At 37.9% G+C, this 17826-nt stretch overlaps 3 protein-coding genes across 7 annotated transcripts in view; 2 read left to right on the top strand and 1 right to left on the bottom strand.

Moving 5' to 3' along the window:
* Positions 1-8418, bottom strand: part of LOC132106832 (CUGBP Elav-like family member 1) — a 36875-nt gene extending 28457 nt beyond the window's left edge. For 2 of the 5 annotated variants that reach the window (XM_059512898.1, XM_059512879.1), the window contains exons 1-2: positions 8248-8418; positions 6429-6471 (exon numbers count right to left, since the gene is read on the bottom strand). The gene's annotated coding sequence lies outside the window, so the exon portion shown is untranslated. The remainder of the gene's footprint in view (positions 1-6428; positions 6472-8247) is intronic. The other 3 variants (XM_059512888.1, XM_059512861.1, XM_059512871.1) reach the window with 2 other exon arrangements.
* A 920-nt stretch (positions 8419-9338) lies between these two features.
* LOC132097525 (phosphatidylglycerophosphatase and protein-tyrosine phosphatase 1-like) lies at positions 9339-11209 on the top strand. The gene is made up of 4 exons (XM_059503306.1): positions 9339-9611; positions 9752-9832; positions 9937-10128; positions 10878-11209. The coding sequence occupies exons 1-4, from the start codon at positions 9465-9467 to the stop codon at positions 11007-11009; spliced, it is 552 nt and encodes a 183-aa protein (XP_059359289.1). The 5' UTR covers positions 9339-9464; the 3' UTR covers positions 11010-11209.
* Positions 11210-14403: 3194 nt separating this feature from the next.
* LOC132097532 (NADH dehydrogenase [ubiquinone] iron-sulfur protein 3, mitochondrial-like) lies at positions 14404-16862 on the top strand. The gene is made up of 7 exons (XM_059503319.1): positions 14404-14549; positions 14951-15007; positions 15087-15184; positions 15302-15451; positions 15639-15764; positions 16000-16119; positions 16648-16862. Exons 1-7 carry the CDS (start codon positions 14495-14497, stop codon positions 16807-16809), a joined length of 768 nt encoding a protein of 255 aa, XP_059359302.1. The 5' UTR covers positions 14404-14494; the 3' UTR covers positions 16810-16862.
* The last annotated feature ends 964 nt before the right edge of the window (positions 16863-17826 follow it).

Consider the following 17826-nt stretch of genomic DNA (forward strand, 5'->3'; position numbering starts at 1 on the left):
TCTACTGGAACTAGAATCTCCAAAGTGTAGCAAAGAGTGTCTCAATAATTCTAATGGAGTGGTCAAGTCCTGGTTCACTTCACTGCCTTGAGTGCATATTTGATTTCTGTGATACGCTGGGCATTAAATGCCACAGCAGCATTTCAGAATACGGAAAGCATCTTTGCCAAGATCCAAAGCAGCTTAGAGAAATCGATCAGGGATAAAAATGCATAAACCCTCCATTAATTCTGTTGTCCTGAAAACCACACGCACATACTGGAAGTTTCACAAGCTCAACTTTTACCATTATGTAAAGGAGAAAGTGAAGTTTCTGAAATAACTAAAATATTTGTATTACAAATGTATTACACACACACATTGTTGAAATTAACACACTAACAAGGAACAATACTTCCTACAGCTTTTATCAGCCTTAGTTAAAGGGTTAGTTCACCCAAAAATGAAAAATTGATGTTTATCTGCTTAGCCCTCAGGGCATCCAAAATCAGGGTGACATTGTTTCTTCAGTTGAAACCAAAAACCAAGATTTTTAACACAAACTGTTGCAATCTATCAGTTTCATAATGGAAGTGGATGAGAATCACGGCTAAAACCATACAATAAATCTTGCTTTACGGCAGATCGTCAACTTATAAGTGCATTACTGCCACCTATCTCTCCACTGGCACTCCTAATGGAGATTGTAGATAGAGTTTCAATGGTCCATTTGAGAGATAGGTGGCAGTAATGCACGTATAAGTCTGCGATCCGCAGTAAAGCAAGAAGCCTCCTCACGTGCCTGCTTGAGAATGCGCTCAGGAGAGTTCTAACACCTGTTTCACACATACTCCGTCTGCAGTGTGCGTGTGTTGTAAGATTTATTTACACACCCATGTTAACGGAAGAGAGCGTTCACACTGCACACGTTTGTGGTCCGTCAGTGTGTTCCAGAAGCGGCGTGTCTGCAGCAGCTCAGAGATAGTTTACGCACCGAGTCTATTTTTGCTGTGCTGCACGTGCTTAATTAAAGTGACAGTACTTTTTTTGCGGTAAAAATTTACATGGATTGATACGGAAATTTTGTAATTTCGCAATAAATAGATATAATTGAAGTTTTTTGCCTAGGTTTGAAACAAAGAAAAGTGCACTTTTAGATAAACAAGTCAACTTATGCACTTGTGTCTTTTGGAGGTAGAAAAATAAAGTTCTCTGAGAACCGCTGTAATAAAGATTTAAATGTATTCAACACAAGAGCTGACTGTTTCTGACAGTGGTAAGTTTTCATTTAAAATATTTGTGATAACCTACCACAGGAAAGCTATATTCTGTGTTCAGATGTGTTTCCACTTGCTTGAGGAACTAAATATACAAATCTAGAAACCAAATGCATTTAATACGCTGTTTATATTATAGTTTAAACGTGAATATGTCTATGAAAGATTGTGTAACTGTTCTGTGATAAAAGAGGATCACAATGCTGAAAAAGCACTTTCAGTAAGCCAACTACATTTGGATTTGAAATCAAAATAATGGATAAATGTGTTTGTGTTAAACAGCCGCGGATCAGGAGCGGACTGCAAACGCGCCCTGTGTGAAAGCAAAATTAGTCCATGTTGCATACATGCATACGGCCCATATACGCACTGCAGACAGTATGTGTGAAACAGGTGTAACAGTTCAGACATTGCGTGAATCAGAGGTAAAAAAAAACTAGATAGATACTGTTCAGTTTCTTGCACCGACCGATCATTTTGTGTCTTATCACATCAATTTATCATCAGGAGCCGCAGGGTTTCATTTGGTTTTATGTTTTTTTTTTTTATTGTATGGTTTTAGCCATGATTCTCATCAACTTCCATTATAAGACTGATATACTGCAACAGTTTGTGTTAAAAATCTCTGTGTTCTACTTAAGAAACAATGTCACCTTGATCTTGGATGCCCTGGGGGTAAGCAGATAAACATCAAATTTTGGGTGAATATCCCTTTAATTTTAAAAATGGAGTCTTACTGTAAAGTGTTAGCATTTAATTTCAGCAGTCATGCTTAAAGGTGCACGGTGTAATTTTTTGCAGCATCTAGCAGTGAAGTTGCAAATTGTAACCAACGGCTCAGTCCCCCGCTCACCCCTCCCTTTAGAGAAGCTACGGTGGCCGAAACGGTAAAGATGTCGTCGGTAAAGACAGCAGAGAGCAATGAGACTTCTTTAAAAAGGTATATTAAGGAATTCTATTTACTTAATTATTCAATAAATCGATGTTATTGCAAATGTTAATGTACTTGTTCATCACAGTTTTATTCGCAAGCTCCATAGAGCAGTTTGACCGTTTAGTGCTACTGTACAAACATGGTGGCGACTTCCATGTAAGGGGACCTGCGGTGTATGTAGATAGAAATTGCTCAAAGGTAATAACAACATAACTGTTCATTAAGTAAGGTCTTAATACACCTCTGAAAACACAGTTATGTATATTATATTCCATTTCTATAAATAGATTGTTGCAAATATTACACATTGCAACTATCTGCATAAAAGGCCATAACACTGAACTTACATATGGATACTGTATGTATACTCACACTTTATTTGCTTCTATTTTAGAACTACCGGTAATCAAAATAAAAAATACATGTTAGTCACACACCGGGCAAAAGCACTGTGCAGACAACTCTCAGGTATCACACACACCCCGGAGACGTCACGTTTACATATGACAGAAGAAAATTCTTCATGGCCATTTCCAGGTTTCAACGGTTTGTCAGTTTTGGACTGATACAGTGAGACTCATTCTGCATTCTGCTGATTCACCCATTCCACTGCCAAACTGGAGAAAACAATCATCACAGCCAAATCTACCTCTGACCAGCAGCAACCATTCCTCATAATAAACTCCTGCTCAAAGTCAAGTCAAACAGAACGTCAAGCTCTGTATGAGGATACTGAAATGGGTTTCATAATAACTGCACAGACAAAATTAACAGTGATCTAGACCAAACATTACTCACTTGAACATGTGCAGCACAAACAGTGAAGCCATGCATACTATTAGATATAGCTTAGTCCCTTCACTACATGCAATACTTACAATTTATTTTTTTAATTTTGGAGAAGATTAAATATATAGGAATAATTATTTGGGGATTTAATGGCATTCATTAAACACATTAGGAGGAGCACAAACAGAAATGTTCCCGACAGGTGCTGCTGACCTCCATGTGGTAACAATCTTCTGGAGGGCACGGTCACAATTTAACAGCTGCCATGGTGCAGCAACTGTCAGAGATGAACTTACTACAGCGAAATCTGACAGAAGGCAAAGCCAAAAAGCTTTTTGCCTTTAAGTATAAGGGCATTAAATACAAAACGAAACTTAAGACTTTCAGTAGCACTTTACAAGTATTTTAGTCTCCTCGTGGGTCTTTCAAAGGTGAAGCTGTAGATGATTGATGGCTCCTTTAAAGAGCCTGCACTCTGACACACGTCCCTTCCCCCTGTAACAGAGACATAAACCCCCTTGACGCTGTACCAAGTGCTCATAAACTCACAACAACAACTGCACTCTAGACCCTTCAATCGAACACTTCTGAAATCTCTTAGTAGTATTTATGTAAATACACACAAACAAAGAACAGAGTCTGTTGGAATTGCCAGCCCGCAGCTGCAGATAATGAAGGTGTTGCCATGCAAGACAAAAATCCAACTGCAAAGAACAGCCCACTGTAGCAGCATCGACACAAGAGTGTGTGTGCGCGAACTAACAAGTAACCAAGGAAACATTTTGTCTTCAAGTCGGAGCACTAAACACTTCAGTTCATTTCATGCAATTTTGTTTCATGTAGCTCTCTAATAAAACAACATAAATTGACAAATGTAGGTGCAAAATCCTAAATGACATAGGACCTCCAATAGGGGTGAAACGGTACACAAACAAGGCATTTTGGTACATACCTCGGTTTTGACGTCACGGTTCGGTATGTTTTCAGTGTAGCAGATGGAAAAACTATTTTTTTTTTTTTTTTATAAACCGTAGTTTACTTAAATTGCTTTTTATTTAAATAAAATCAATTATAATTAATTTTCTTATGGATAAAAATCTACCTCCGCTTATGTTCTAAACTACAGGGCACGTACCTTTAACATTACATGAACGGAGACAATGAACAGAGCCCAAACTTAAATTTAATTACTATTTATTTTTTAAATAAAATAACCAAACACAACTTAATTTAAATTGCACAGTGCAGTTAAGAAATTAACTTCCAACTTATTAAATGTATATTTGTTGTTGAAATATAATCATTTACACAGCAACTGTCGTGACTATCTTCTAGTGCTGGGCAAGAATTACATTTTTTATCGCAATTAATCAGATGATTGTCTTATCCCATTGTTATGCACAAAACCAATAATGTATTCAAAAGTAGTGTATTGTGCACTTTTTTCCATTTAAAAGTACTGCTGAACAAAAGTGCAATAACATTTGGTTTGCAAACACTTTAAACAAATAAGGTGCTTTTTTACAGCAGTATTCCTTCTACATAGTAGCAGTTAAAATATTTATTGTAAATCTTAATTTGTAACATTAATGTAATTAAATTAAATATAAAACAAGCTATTTGCCACTGCCAGGACATTAACGTTTTTATAGAAAATATTTTATAGTTTTTTACAGAAAAACAAGTTATGCTCAGAGTCCATAGCCTTGATCATAACATTATAACAGTCATCTTCCTATTAGAGACCTGCACGATCACGGCCCCCAACGCAACAGTGCGGCGCGGGACAACACTCGATGGGCGGGTAGATACTCGTGTGTGCGGGATGCGAGAGAATAATTGCTTAGTGTGAGCACACCCTAATCTTAACCCCCAAAGCCTGGTTCGTTTGACAAGTGTGATCGCTCCGTTTAGCAGTCCCTGGCTCGGTTGGAAGAGGTGGGCCAGAGCGTGTTTCAGTTATAGATCAGTGAGCGTGAGCGCTAACTGCGCTGGAGTGCAGATCTTCTGATACGTGCTGCATGACTGCATGAATATTTCTGAGCAGCAAAAGCCATAGCTGTGTTCTGCAATATATTGTGAGAGGGCCGCGTGTTACTGCGTCTCATACGACTCAAAACAATAAACCACAAAGTTAACACAATGCACTCCACTGTGATGAGAAAGAGCACTTCTCTGCTGTATTCTCGCACTACCAGAAACTTCTTATTTTCCATTTATGAAGTTGTGATTATAAGCTCATTGCATTCTTTTCTGTTAAAAATAACAGTGGACAGCGGTTTGTGAATGTTGATGCTTAGCCTGAATAATTTGATCGGGATCATCCCCTCCTGTGACCCATGATTTGTCTGTATGTGTATTCAGAGCCAGTGAGCAATGGACTTTTAATAATAAAAAATAAAAAAACCTGCGTTAACATGTGATAAAATAATTATCACGTTAATCAATTAACCCAGCCCTACTTGTTTCATAACAGATTTATTTAAACATTAAATAATTGAGACAGCACTAACAGGTAAAATATAGTCTATTGTTCTGTGAAATGCTCTTCTCTGCACTTCATTTCTCTGTAGCAAACTAGCGCACTGTGGACACTGATGACTTTCCTTAGGTAAATGAAATGCTAAATGTCATTTTGTTTACAAGCTATTTAATTGACGTGTTTCTGCTGTTGAAACGGTGAGGCACAAGAAGTTCATTCATATTCTATTTTGCATTAAAACTAGTAAACAAGCATTTATACAGTGATCTGTCACACCATATCGTGTCAACGGCATTTCTATTGTTTCAATTTCCTGAAAAAATGACAATTAAAAAAAAAAGACTTTGTTTCTCATCCAAAGAAACAATATATAAAAGAGGAAGTTTCCAATTAAGTTCCGCTCATGCAGTGGTTAAACTATTGCTGTATTTGTTCGTTACACATGCGTACTGAACTGTAAGACCTGCACTGAAAATTCTCAATACAAATACGTGTACCATAACACCCCTAACCTCCACATGCATGACTTATACTTTAATATTACAAGCTGACATAAACTGACACTAATTATCCAAACCATTGTAGTATAAGAGTTTACAGATACGACGCTGGTGGCTATCGGTAAAAGTTCAATACTCTAGGAACTACAAGCACTGAATGTCCAAATAGTTTGAGGAACACAGGCCACAACTGTTCATTTCTATGACAGAGATGTGAATAGAAAGCGAAGTTCAAGAACCAGTATAGTAGTATTGTTACACAATGAAGTTTTCATCAGGCAACCTTTTAAACTAAATGGTTGGCTTGGAGCGCGTCGTCTGATGATTCTAGTCAAATCGTGTTCGGAGCGGCAGTCTTTTGGAATATGAATACCTACCTTTCCCACATTCGTGCACAACACTGTGACATCTTGTTTAACATACAGTCCACTGTAAGACATCCTAACACAAAAGTGAGAAACACTTACCCTCTCTGTGGCCTTGCTTTTCTGAAATGTTACTCCTGTCGATCTGTAGAAAGAACAATCGTACGGTTAGACTGGCATTTCATCAATGAACATCTGTGTTGATTCCCAGTATTTGTGGACTTGCTGTCCTTTACCATGCTGAGAAAGACACAGGGGCTCATTTGCTGTCTTGGTGTATTATTTAGACCGTCTCTATTAGAGTTGGGTTTTTCCCTTTACAATCAAGCCACGGAGATGGACAGGTCTTGCAAGAGAGTCAATGCTGTACATCCTGCCAATGTCTGATAAGGACTGAACAGGTCAGTTACCACTGGCTCTATCTAATGAAGCCTAATGTAATGCAAAAACACAATACAGGGATGTACTGCCCCTCTGTATACATTAAAATATTATAAACCTTCAGTGCAACATTTTCACTTTGTCCTCACAATTTTGGGCATTTCTTCTGAATGGTTACCTGTATGCTTAAAGGTGTCAATACATATTAGTTGTAGGAAATCAGGATAAAATATCCCATTAACCCCACCTAATAATGTCAACTGAGCAGAAGTACACAAATACACCAAAGAGTCTATTAACAAGCAATCACGTCAATCAAAATGGGCCTTCTTGCTCTTCATGGCAGAGCTCTTATTCAATAGCATATTAAAAATCCATGTTTTCTTTTTCCTGAAAAGCTTTTACCTACAAGCCTCCCGTTTTAGACATAACCTGTTATTTCTATGCTATACCAAACTACAACTGAAGGTTGCAACACTGCTAACAGAATAAAGCATTCCCAACAGAACAGAGTCCACATTAGATTATCATTGCATTCTGCACAGTCTAGTCCTGCTAAAGTCCTGTCAATATAATGCGACTTTATGGTTTCCTCGAGTCATTTTCAGATAGCTGTATGCATTATACCTTCACAAAGGTTTTGGCTATGAGATTAACTGCACAATCGTCCATTAGGAAGCTCTTATCAAATGATAGTGACAGCTCACGTGACAGTCCTGAGCAGCAGCTTTCTGTTCAACAGGCTCTGAGCTCAGAGTCCAGAGACTGACATTTCTCACCACATTTAGCTTATAGACTCATCTAATTGTGCACTTTCAAACGAAGCTAGACAAACACTGAATGTGATGGCCTCAGAAGCAGTTCCGTGTAGTGTACTGATTTTTTTTATTAGCACGTTAGCGTTGAAACAAGAAAGTAAAAGCTCTATCAGGAAGAGACATTTCCATTCGCTGCTAGTGCTCAGGGAACTTTAGCTGGGATCAATTCCTCATTTTGATGGATATGAGATTAAGCCACAAAGTTACTTGAGCCTTTTTCAAATGGGGGACACGACAGGCCCTCTGTGCTAAAATCTTAACACTACTACTATACGAACACATTTGCTGCGTTCATATACGTGCTCATTTAGCCGGGGAGTGACCATGCGTTTTCCAAAAGGACCTCTAGTTTGTTAATTTCGAGAGCGATCGCAGTGAAAACACATGCGATGTAAAGACCGCGTGTGCAACACAACACAGGGAGCGATCTGTCCCGAGTCCTGCTCGTCAGCTGCATCTTTTTAATAGCTTTGCATCGCTACGCTCCTCTGAGATGCTAAACTTAGCAGAGCAGCTCCAACAGCGCGCTGTGGTTACACGAGTTTCGATCACTCTCGACGCAGCTGTGCATGCACTACTGCTCAAACAGTAACTATACGAGACATAAGCCCCGTTGGCGCGCGGTGGTCGAGCTGCTTTTACATAATGACGCATGTTAGCGCGTGCAAGCGACCGTAAACAACCACCAGTTAGCTCGCGCAGCTACAAAAATCAACACTTACCCTCGATGCCCCCTTTTGCAAACGGAGGTAACTGAGTAGGTATGGTGTGCTGACACGGGGGAATGATTGTGTAGTGGGATTTGTGAGTTAATAGTTTTCTCTGATTACGTCTACCCACGACAACCTACTTTCTGGGTGGAAGAGGGACGGTGCAAAATGGCTGTCTTTCCTGCATGCACCATCACATTTATTAAAAGGGGAGTGGGGTGGAGCCTCTGTCGCAATGGATTGGTTAAAAATTTACTTTTGGTGTCAAAACATTGAAATACACGTCTATAATAAAAATATATATTAGTATTTTATGATAAATTCGTATATAAATACTTAAAACAATAGTTAAAAGCAATTGGTTAAAAAGCGCCCCCCCTTGTCTAAGGGAGAGATGTTGCGCTTCTCTCACATGGTCATTCAAGTCAATAAAAGCCCAAGAGGTCTTCATGGAGATAAACATCAAATGACAGTAACTGGTAGGCTGGTTAATGTGAACATATTAGTGCAGTTGTGTTGGTGTTATTATGGGTTTAATGTTAAAATGCACTATAATAGCATTCACAATCATAAGGAAACACAAACACTGCAATAAGGACATTAACCACGTTTTACATGCACAAAATTATACAACTGATGCCCATATACTGGCGTTATCCTTAAAAGAGGATTGCATTCTACTGGAATACTGTGCACGTGTGAGAATATTACAAATAAACTAAGACATAACCACTGATCTATGTTATAGATCTATGTTATAGATCAGTGGACATAACACATGTCTCCTTTTTATTTAACATACTGCCAAGTGTTCATTGTTGCCTCTTATACGCTGCATTGTAATCCTTTGTATAAATGTACATTAAAATGAAATAGATTCATTGATGTTCATTCATAAACATTAACACGAATGCACGATAAACTGCAAAATGACACGAGACTCTAACAAATGTAAGCCATGACTTTAATAAGTCTCCTCACATAATGTGTTTCTTCAGTATTAATGGCATCTGGTCAGCGGCTGAGGCGTTCTTGTTTCGGTGAATTTATTCCCTTTAACAATCCGTCCCCAACAAATTTACCTCCAAAACAGAAGATGGCATTGTTGAGGATCTGTAACATGCGTCGAAGAAAAAGCTCTTCATGTGAAGTGAATATGAAGAGGAGTGAGAATGAAACTCCTGTGACGCGTTTGAAGTTGTGCATGCTGTTAGTTTACATGAGGAACGATGGCGAGTGTTTTAGCAAGGACTTTATTTTATCCCACACTCGCTTACAATGTTGTCATGGAAAAGATCACTTCCAGGCATTGGTATAATCGCGTGGATCCTACTGTCATTCTTGGTGCTCTTCCATTCAGGTCAATGACAGAGGAGGTAAGATATGTACCTTTACAGTATGATAATTACCAATCTGATAATTAAAATGAATCTACTATATCTATAGAATACCACAGTATCAAATTCCAGGCTTGTTTCAGGATTGACCTAATGCCTGTTGTCTCGTTTGGCTTTAGTTGGTCCAAAAAGAGAAAGTCAGAGGAGTTATTACTATGAATGAAGAATATGAGACAAACTATTTCTGCAATTCAGCTGAGGTAAGTGCATCTGCCAGCTCTGTCAGTCATTACCAACTATAATCACATTCACATGTCAATGTAGATATATGGATGTTTTTCTTCTTCTGTTGGTTAAATAACAGGAGTGGCGATCTGTTGGCGTTGACCAGATCAGACTCAGCACGGTGGACCTGACAGGTGTTCCCAGCCTAGAGCACATTCACAAGGGGGTTGACTTCGCCTTGAAACATCGAGATCAAGGTACCAGTGTCTATATCCACTGCAAGGCTGGCCGCTCACGCAGTGCAACTATTGCAGCCGCATACCTCATCAGGGTGGGTATATACACTTCATATACATACACACTCATCATGGGAGTCTGCATACAATAACAAAGCCAGCAGCTCTATGTCATAGCTCACCACTGTGAACAATATTTGTCATTGTGTGATTGCATTTTTTCATCTTTATATAATCTTTTGTCTCTTAATATTGCTGGTGGAAAATTCTGGAGAAGAAAAAATGATATCGGTCAGTTCATGTGATGCTGATCACTTCACTACATAAAACCCACATATGCAGAATTCAAAGGGATTTTTATACCCACGCTTCGGTTCTCCTTTTTTAATAACTAACCATACACAATTCCACTGAGAGACATACAGTATATTCTTTATATTAATTTATTCCTTTTTGACAGGGTAGGGGGAGTCCTTATCCAAAGGAATTTAATTATTCAATGAAGTCAAGTTGTTTGTATTAATGCATATTACTGCAAGTATTTACATTTTTATTGTAACACGGTCATATTAAATGTTTAGCTACTTACATCTTAACTCATACTCAGTCAACATTAAAACTTTATGTGCTATTACATCAGACCAGACTAAAAATTTAACTTTGAAACTTTTTTTCATCCTAAAAACAAAAAGATCTTTTTGGTAAAGGAGTGCAGCAAAGTAGCATAAGAAAATCAAATATTGAAGAGGAGGGGGCAGTTTGTCCCTATATAATTGTTGAATTGTCATTCTCATTGTCTATAGTGGTTACAGCCATGTGTTAAATGTTTGTTTTGCTTTCACAGCTGCACTGTTGGAGTCCAGAGGAGGCCTGTAAGGTGCTGGCCTCAGTCCGGCCTCATGTGCTGATCCGCTCAGCCCACTTGGAGATTCTGCAGGAGTACTACAAGCAAGTGTGCGCTTCAGAGTCCAGCTAGAAGATACAGTGTACAAATGCTGACAATAATGCCAATTCTGTTATATTGTAGAGCCTTAATAAGTTGTTTTTCCTTGTTGGAGTGCATATTTTTCTATATATTCTTTCAATAAGCAGTGTACTGTACATAAAAGCAGATCTAAAGCTATAATAACATCCATCTGGATTACACAGTGAATAAAACAATATTGTTGTTATTTCTATTACCTCAGATGTTTTAGACCAGGGTCACCAAACTCGGTCCTGGAGGGCCAGTGTCCTGCAGAGTTCAGCTCCAACTTGTCTGGAAGTTTCAAGTATACCTAGAAAGAGCTTGATGAGCTGGTTCAGGTGTGTTTGATTAGGGCTGGAGCTAAACTCTGCAGGACACCAGCTCTCCAGGACCCAGTTTGGTGACCCCTGTTTTAGACCATTAAGGCTAGAATGGATACAGCTGCGGATGGTTTAGGGTTGGGGGTAGGTGTAGACGTTAATAAAACAGTCCAATAGGTAGAAAATAAAATTTATTGTTAGTTTCTGGCCGTAGCTGTATCCCTTTTAGCCACAACCGCTTTAGACAGTGACGGGGTTCCCATGTGTCCTGGAAATCCTGGAAAATTGATGACTACCTTCCAGTCCTGGAAAACACGTGGAAAATTTGAGAAAATGGAAAATGTCCTGGAAAATGTTTTTTAGAATGTAATATTGTTTTCCTTTAGCCAAGAACGAACAGTTAACTTCTGGTCTGAAACAATTATTAAGGTCTCTATGAGTAGGTTGGATAAGCTCAATACAGCGCCAACTAGGGTCACATAATTCAGTTGGTTACAAAAAATGGTACATCAGCAGCCTGTTTTTGCTCCAAACTGCGATTTCGGACTTGCAGACGAACTGTGTTGTAAGCATCTTCCAAAATGTTGTTTGTGTGGAAATACTACAAAGTCTGTAAACAGGAGGGGAAAATACTGTGGCAGACAGAGCAGCTCACTGTTAACGATGAGCGAAATATTGGAAGAAAATCCCTAATACTGAATTGGGAATTAGAAAAGTTTAGATGGTATCTTCATCTTGCCTCCATATAATGAATATTAAAATAGTGTTTATAAGGCTGCACTTGGCACTGATGTGTTTCCCAACGTTATCCAGTGGTGAACTTCAAGAGAAGTATTTCAGTGATTCAGTGACTTGTTAACTAATTATTTTGATTAATATCAAAAGTGGGGTACTTCTGTACAAAATTGATACTGAATTTTAAAAAATGTAAAAATAACTGCAATATCTTTCTGCAGCGCTGGTAGTACCAAGTAAAGACCACTGATCTGTAATATATATATATATATATATATATACATATATATATACATATATAATATTATATAGATCCGTGGTACAGATTCTGTTCAGTACTCGCTGACAAGCTGCTGCTTTCCAACACTTCCGTAAATGTTTATATTGCCTTCCGTGAACAGTGATATGCAAGGGCCAATCAGAGGTGTTTATTAGTCAGAATTCACACATTTTTTACTTGACCCTTTTAAAGTAATACTTGCTTGAAAAATATTTGAAGGTTACATGCCAATATTTTCAAATATAATTTTCTTTAATATCATTATAGCATGAATAATAAACTGATTTATTTTAATTTTCAAATTGTTTAATAAAATAATTATTTTTTTTTTTTTTGCTATAGTGCTGAAATTAGATCCGAAAATTATTTCTGTTATGTTTAATTAAGAGCTCATATTAAAGATCTGATTTTTTTAAAGTCATGGCCATAAACTGTGTTTTTAGAGACTTCTGTGGAGATGAATATATTACTTTAAGGCATAATCCTTTTCTTTTATTGTCCTAGAAAAATCTTCAAAGTCCTGGATTCTGGATGAAATGATCACTTAAAAAGTGAGGGAACCCCTGAGTGAATTTACAAATATTAATTATTTTTGATCGAGTTGGTAAGGTAAGGTTTTTTTTTCTTTTTCTTCTGAACTTATAGCTGGCTTCTTTGTATTAGGAGTTGTTTAAAAGACTACATCTGGCAATTGGTGTTTTGTTTCTTTCTGCATGTTATCTACTGTATAAGGTCATGATATTTTATAATTATAAATAAGGAAATCCTATCTACACAGCTTAAAAGAGCCTATGCATTTAATTAATTTTATATGATTAAATGCTATAATGAAACAGAGAGAGACCTTTTGGAATACATTTTAATAAATATGATCACAAACAACAGTAGGTGATGGTCAACGTCAAAGTCACCTTTATTTATATAGCGCTTTAAACAAAATACATTGCGTCAAAGCAACTGAACAACATTCATTAGGAAAACAGTGTCAATAATGCAAAAATGATAGTTAAAGGCAGTTCATCATTGAATTCAGTGATGTCATCTCTGTTCAGTTAAATAGTGTCTGTGCATTTATTTGCAATCAAGTCAACGATAATCGCTGTAGATGAAGTGTCCCCAACTAAGCAAGCCAGAGGCGACAGCGGCAAGGAACCGAAACTCCATCGGTGACAGAATGGAGAAAAAAACCTTGGGAGAAACCAGGCTCAGTTGGGGGGCCAGTTCTCCTCTGACCAGACGAAACCAGTAGTTCAATTCCAGGCTGCAGCAAAGTCAGATTGTGCAGAAGAATCATCTGTTCCTGTGGTCTTGTCCTGGTGCTCCTCTGAGACAAGGTCTTTACAGGGGGTCTGTTTTAGTGAAATCAACAGGGCAGTGTTTTATCCCTGGAAGGTGTACTGTTCCATATTTGAAACATGAATTTCTAGTGGCTTTAAATTATCAACATGATCAAAAGTTTGCTCAAATACCTATTGTATACGTTCTAATGTATTACATGCTTTATTTCCTCTGATTGATGGATTGATAATTAACATGTTATTAGTATGTAAAAGGCCATTTATTCAAAATCTCATTGATTTACAGTACACTACAATCAGAATTTCGAAATTACTTCTGCATCAAACAACTGCATCAAAATGCCAATTTTTGCTCAGTTGGGGCCTAAGAAAAAAAAGGTGTATTTTTGTGAGCTTTAAATTCTCACTGTATATTGTTATAGCCTATGCGCCATAAAAGCCTGATGTATCAAATATGAAACAAAGCATAAAACACATATGCAAACTTTTTATATTTTATATTTTGTCTTATAGTCAATTTAACTACTTAAAAATCGATTTTCCGACTATTATTCTATATATATGCCCATACAGGGTTAAAGGGCTCGGTCGGCCTCTGTGCGGGTAAATAAAGGGTGTTATGTTGGTGAGAGGTTATAGTATAGGAAGTGTTAATGGTCCATTTCCAAGATAGGTGGCGGTAATGCACGTATCTGTCTGCGATCCGCCGTAAAAAAGTAAGAAGAAGAAGAAGAAGAAGGGCTCGGTCGTGCCCATAGATTTTGGTCGTGCCGCCTGAAGATGGCAGCAGTGCACTGCGGAACTCGAGCGCACCGCAGCATCAGCAGATCTCGCGAGGAATGACGCGGTGAGGGAGTAAAGATGGCGGCCTCCTTCGTTCGATTTGTCCGCAGCGGTTTTGGAAGAAGTCTAAATGGTAAGAAATAACCAAGAGCAGCACTGTCCACTTTGTGACTAGTTATATACGTAATCACCATTATGAGCACTGTGCAGGATCCACAACCCACTCTTCTATGGTTAGGCTTTTCCCCGCTGTTGACCTTTCCTCTTCCTCCATCATAATAACATTGTCGACTGATTGAAATTTATAATATCAATTATGCAAGTCATGCTTCTCTTATTCTTGAAATTAACACATCGCCCTTCTAGAGAGAATGATTTTTATTTTATTTTATTTTTTGCAAAATTTCAGGAATCATTTAATTTTGAGTTGGTCAGACACAAGCTACTAATTTAACTCATTTTGATGTTTGATCTGAAGCTGTCACAATAGCAGCACTATACTGCACTGCATTAATCTCTATCAATCTCTCATAGTTGCTAGACAGAGCCCTGCGGTTGTCCAGACAAGAACAACGACAACTGAAACCAGACGTGAGTAGATCTGGGGAATTGGGTTTGTGATTGTTGTTAACGTGTGGGCTGTTGATGTTTAAATGTGTTTTTGCATTAGCTACTGTAAGGCCCAAGGATCCAGTCACACACACTCAGCTTTCAGAGTTTGGAGAATACATTGCAGAGATTCTCCCCAAATACGTGCAACAAGTTCAGGTCAGTTATTCTCAAATTCATCATTTCAGATGACCGATTTGTGAAATATATTGAAGATGCACTCGGCAGTTCCTCAGAAATGGTTTTCTCATATACAGCGTTTTGTTTGAATTGTAGGTGACCTGTTTTAATGAGCTGGAGGTAATGATCCACCCAGAAGGGATTATACCTGTTCTCACCTTCTTGAAGGATCACACAAATGCTCAGTTCCACAACATGACTGACCTGACAGCCGTGGATGTCCCTACAAGGCAGTGCCGCTTCGAGGTGTTTATTTATTGTATTAGATTTTTATTTGTAATATATTCATGTAAAAATAACATAAAAAGGTGCATAGTTTGGTAGTCTGGATGGGAGAAATTATTAGCATGAAAATATCCCATCCATTTAACTGAATAAAACATTTCCGAAACTGTTCTGCAAAGCATTGATAATCCAATTATTTCCTTTTCAGATTGTGTATAATCTGCTGTCCCTGCGTTATAATTCTCGTATCCGCCTGAAGACCTACACTGATGAACTGACTCCTCTTGACTCCTCTGTGCCTGTGCACCGGGCAGCTGACTGGTATGAGAGAGAGGTATGTGTCTTATTGTGATCAGATGAGGTTTCATGAACAAGTTTTGAGCTTTGTGTTTTACAGACTATAAAAATAGACGTCTGTTTTGTCTGCGGTATACTCGGACACAAGCTGCAGTGCTCATGCAGTGAAGCCCCTGAGCTTCTTCCCACCTGCTATGACACACTGTGAATGACTGTGAATGTCTTGTCAATGGTCCATGAGATCATGCAGCATAGCTGATATTTCATTACAGATTTGGGACATGTTTGGAGTTTTCTTCGCAAACCATCCAGATCTGAGACGCATCTTGACAGACTATGGATTTGAAGGTCATCCATTCAGAAAAGACTTTCCTTTGTCTGGATACGTTGAGGTAAATGCACGGAATATGAATTCTGTTACTGTTTTCTGAATACTGTTTCTCGGTCTCATACACTCTTACTCTACAAATGCTGCTGCTATAAATCAAAAATTCCTGAAAAAATGTATCATGATTTCCACAAAAATATTAAACTGCCCAGCTATTTTCAATATCGATAACGATAAGAATAAGAAATGTTCCTTCAGCACTAAATCAGCATGTTAGATTTCTAGAGGATCATGTGACACTGAAAACTGGAGTCATTGGTGCTTAAAATTCAGTCTTGCCATCACAGGAATAAGTTACATTTAAAAATATTTTAAAATAGGACATTTTTTTAAGTTGTAATAATATTTCACAAAATTACTGTTTACTGTATTTTGATCAAGTAAATGCAGCCTTGAACTTGATAGACTCCGTTCAAAATTATTAAAATAGTAGTGTGTGTTCCAAGGTATAGAGCAATTAATGTTTTAATTTTAAACATTACTTGGTGTGGATTATGTAATGTTGAATATTTTTCTTCCCCTTCTTCGTCAGGTACGTTATGATGATGAAGTGAAGCGGGTTGTGGCTGAACCTGTTGAGCTCGCCCAGGAGTTCCGTAAGTTTGACTTGAACAGTCCATGGGAAGCGTTCCCTGCGTACCGCGAGCCTAAAGATGCTCCTAAACTGGAGTCTGGGGATAAACCAGCAAAGTAACCCCCCTCCCCTACCCACCCCCGGCTGTGACCCTATAGAGTTCTAATCACACCCTCAGATGAATCCTCAGAACGTATTTATGTAAATAACATCCTATGCTACATCTAAATAAAACAATGAAAACTGCTCCTGTTTCAGCATATTATTTCTTTTTTCTAGTTAAAAACAGACACGCACAAAAATTAGCTCTTTCAAAACTTCGAATCAAGATTATGCATTTATATTCTATAAGAGTTTTATATTAAAAATTGTAGCCAGTGATATTCAAAATAAATCTCTTTTGTGGTAACGCTCTTTTAATTGTAAAAGTGTCATGAATGCAGGAGAATAGAATGAACAGTGTAGATCTCTCCACTTACCGCTACAAAAAATAACAGTAAGTCATATAGCAATATCGATGGGTTATTTTCAAAAAGATCTTTATCTACAAAGTTTTGCCTGCAAAATACAGGAATGTCATTGCACACAGCAATCTCTCGTCCATAATGAACTGTTTTTCCGTTTACCAATCTCATTACAGTTTGTGATTCAGTGAGAGCACATAAATGAGCTCTGCATCGACTAGCATGTCGGCTGCCTGCTGCTAAAGTGTTCTCTCATTCCTTCATGAGTGGAGCACTGCAGCAATTGTTGGTTCTGGCATATACAGTATATTTGCTAATTTATTGTGCAATGTCTCTAATATCATTTTCTTTATACTATTTATCATTTACTAGTGTTGACTTTTAAAACATCACATTTATGAATAAATATTTCTAATTCAAGAATATTGAGTTCTCTAGGATGAAAGACTTATTTCTATCTCCCTAACTTCAGCCTACGGAAGTCCTAAGAGGCCATGGATTCTTGTTTTTCTTTCGTGATCTCGACATAACAAAGATTGTTCTCTCAGTTACACAACTGCGCCAACAGGTGGCAGTATAGACCTGAATATAAGTGACAACAATACAATTCTGCTTAGGGCTCCCATTTGACCAGCAGCGGCCCTGTTAAAATAAATTGCAGGGATTTTTCAAT

The sequence above is a fragment of the Carassius carassius genome, chromosome 2 (genome assembly GCF_963082965.1).
Source record: "Carassius carassius chromosome 2, fCarCar2.1, whole genome shotgun sequence".
NCBI lineage: Eukaryota > Metazoa > Chordata > Actinopteri > Cypriniformes > Cyprinidae > Carassius > Carassius carassius.

What these genes read in the sequence shown, in the direction of transcription:
- LOC132097525 (XM_059503306.1), top strand. Translation starts at nt 9,465, where the DNA reads ATGGCGAGTGTTTTAGCAAGGACTTTATTTTATCCCACACTCGCTTAC. An exon ending in ATTTCTGCAATTCAGCTGAG is followed by an intron (nt 9,833 to 9,936) that starts GTAAGTGCATCT and finishes GTTAAATAACAG; the next exon opens with GAGTGGCGATCTGTTGGCGT. An exon ending in CAGCCGCATACCTCATCAGG is followed by an intron (nt 10,129 to 10,877) that starts GTGGGTATATAC and finishes TTGCTTTCACAG; the next exon opens with CTGCACTGTTGGAGTCCAGA.
- LOC132097532 (XM_059503319.1), top strand. Translation starts at nt 14,495, where the DNA reads ATGGCGGCCTCCTTCGTTCGATTTGTCCGCAGCGGTTTTGGAAGAAGT. An exon ending in TTTTGGAAGAAGTCTAAATG is followed by an intron (nt 14,550 to 14,950) that starts GTAAGAAATAAC and finishes AATCTCTCATAG; the next exon opens with TTGCTAGACAGAGCCCTGCG. An exon ending in AATACGTGCAACAAGTTCAG is followed by an intron (nt 15,185 to 15,301) that starts GTCAGTTATTCT and finishes TTTGAATTGTAG; the next exon opens with GTGACCTGTTTTAATGAGCT.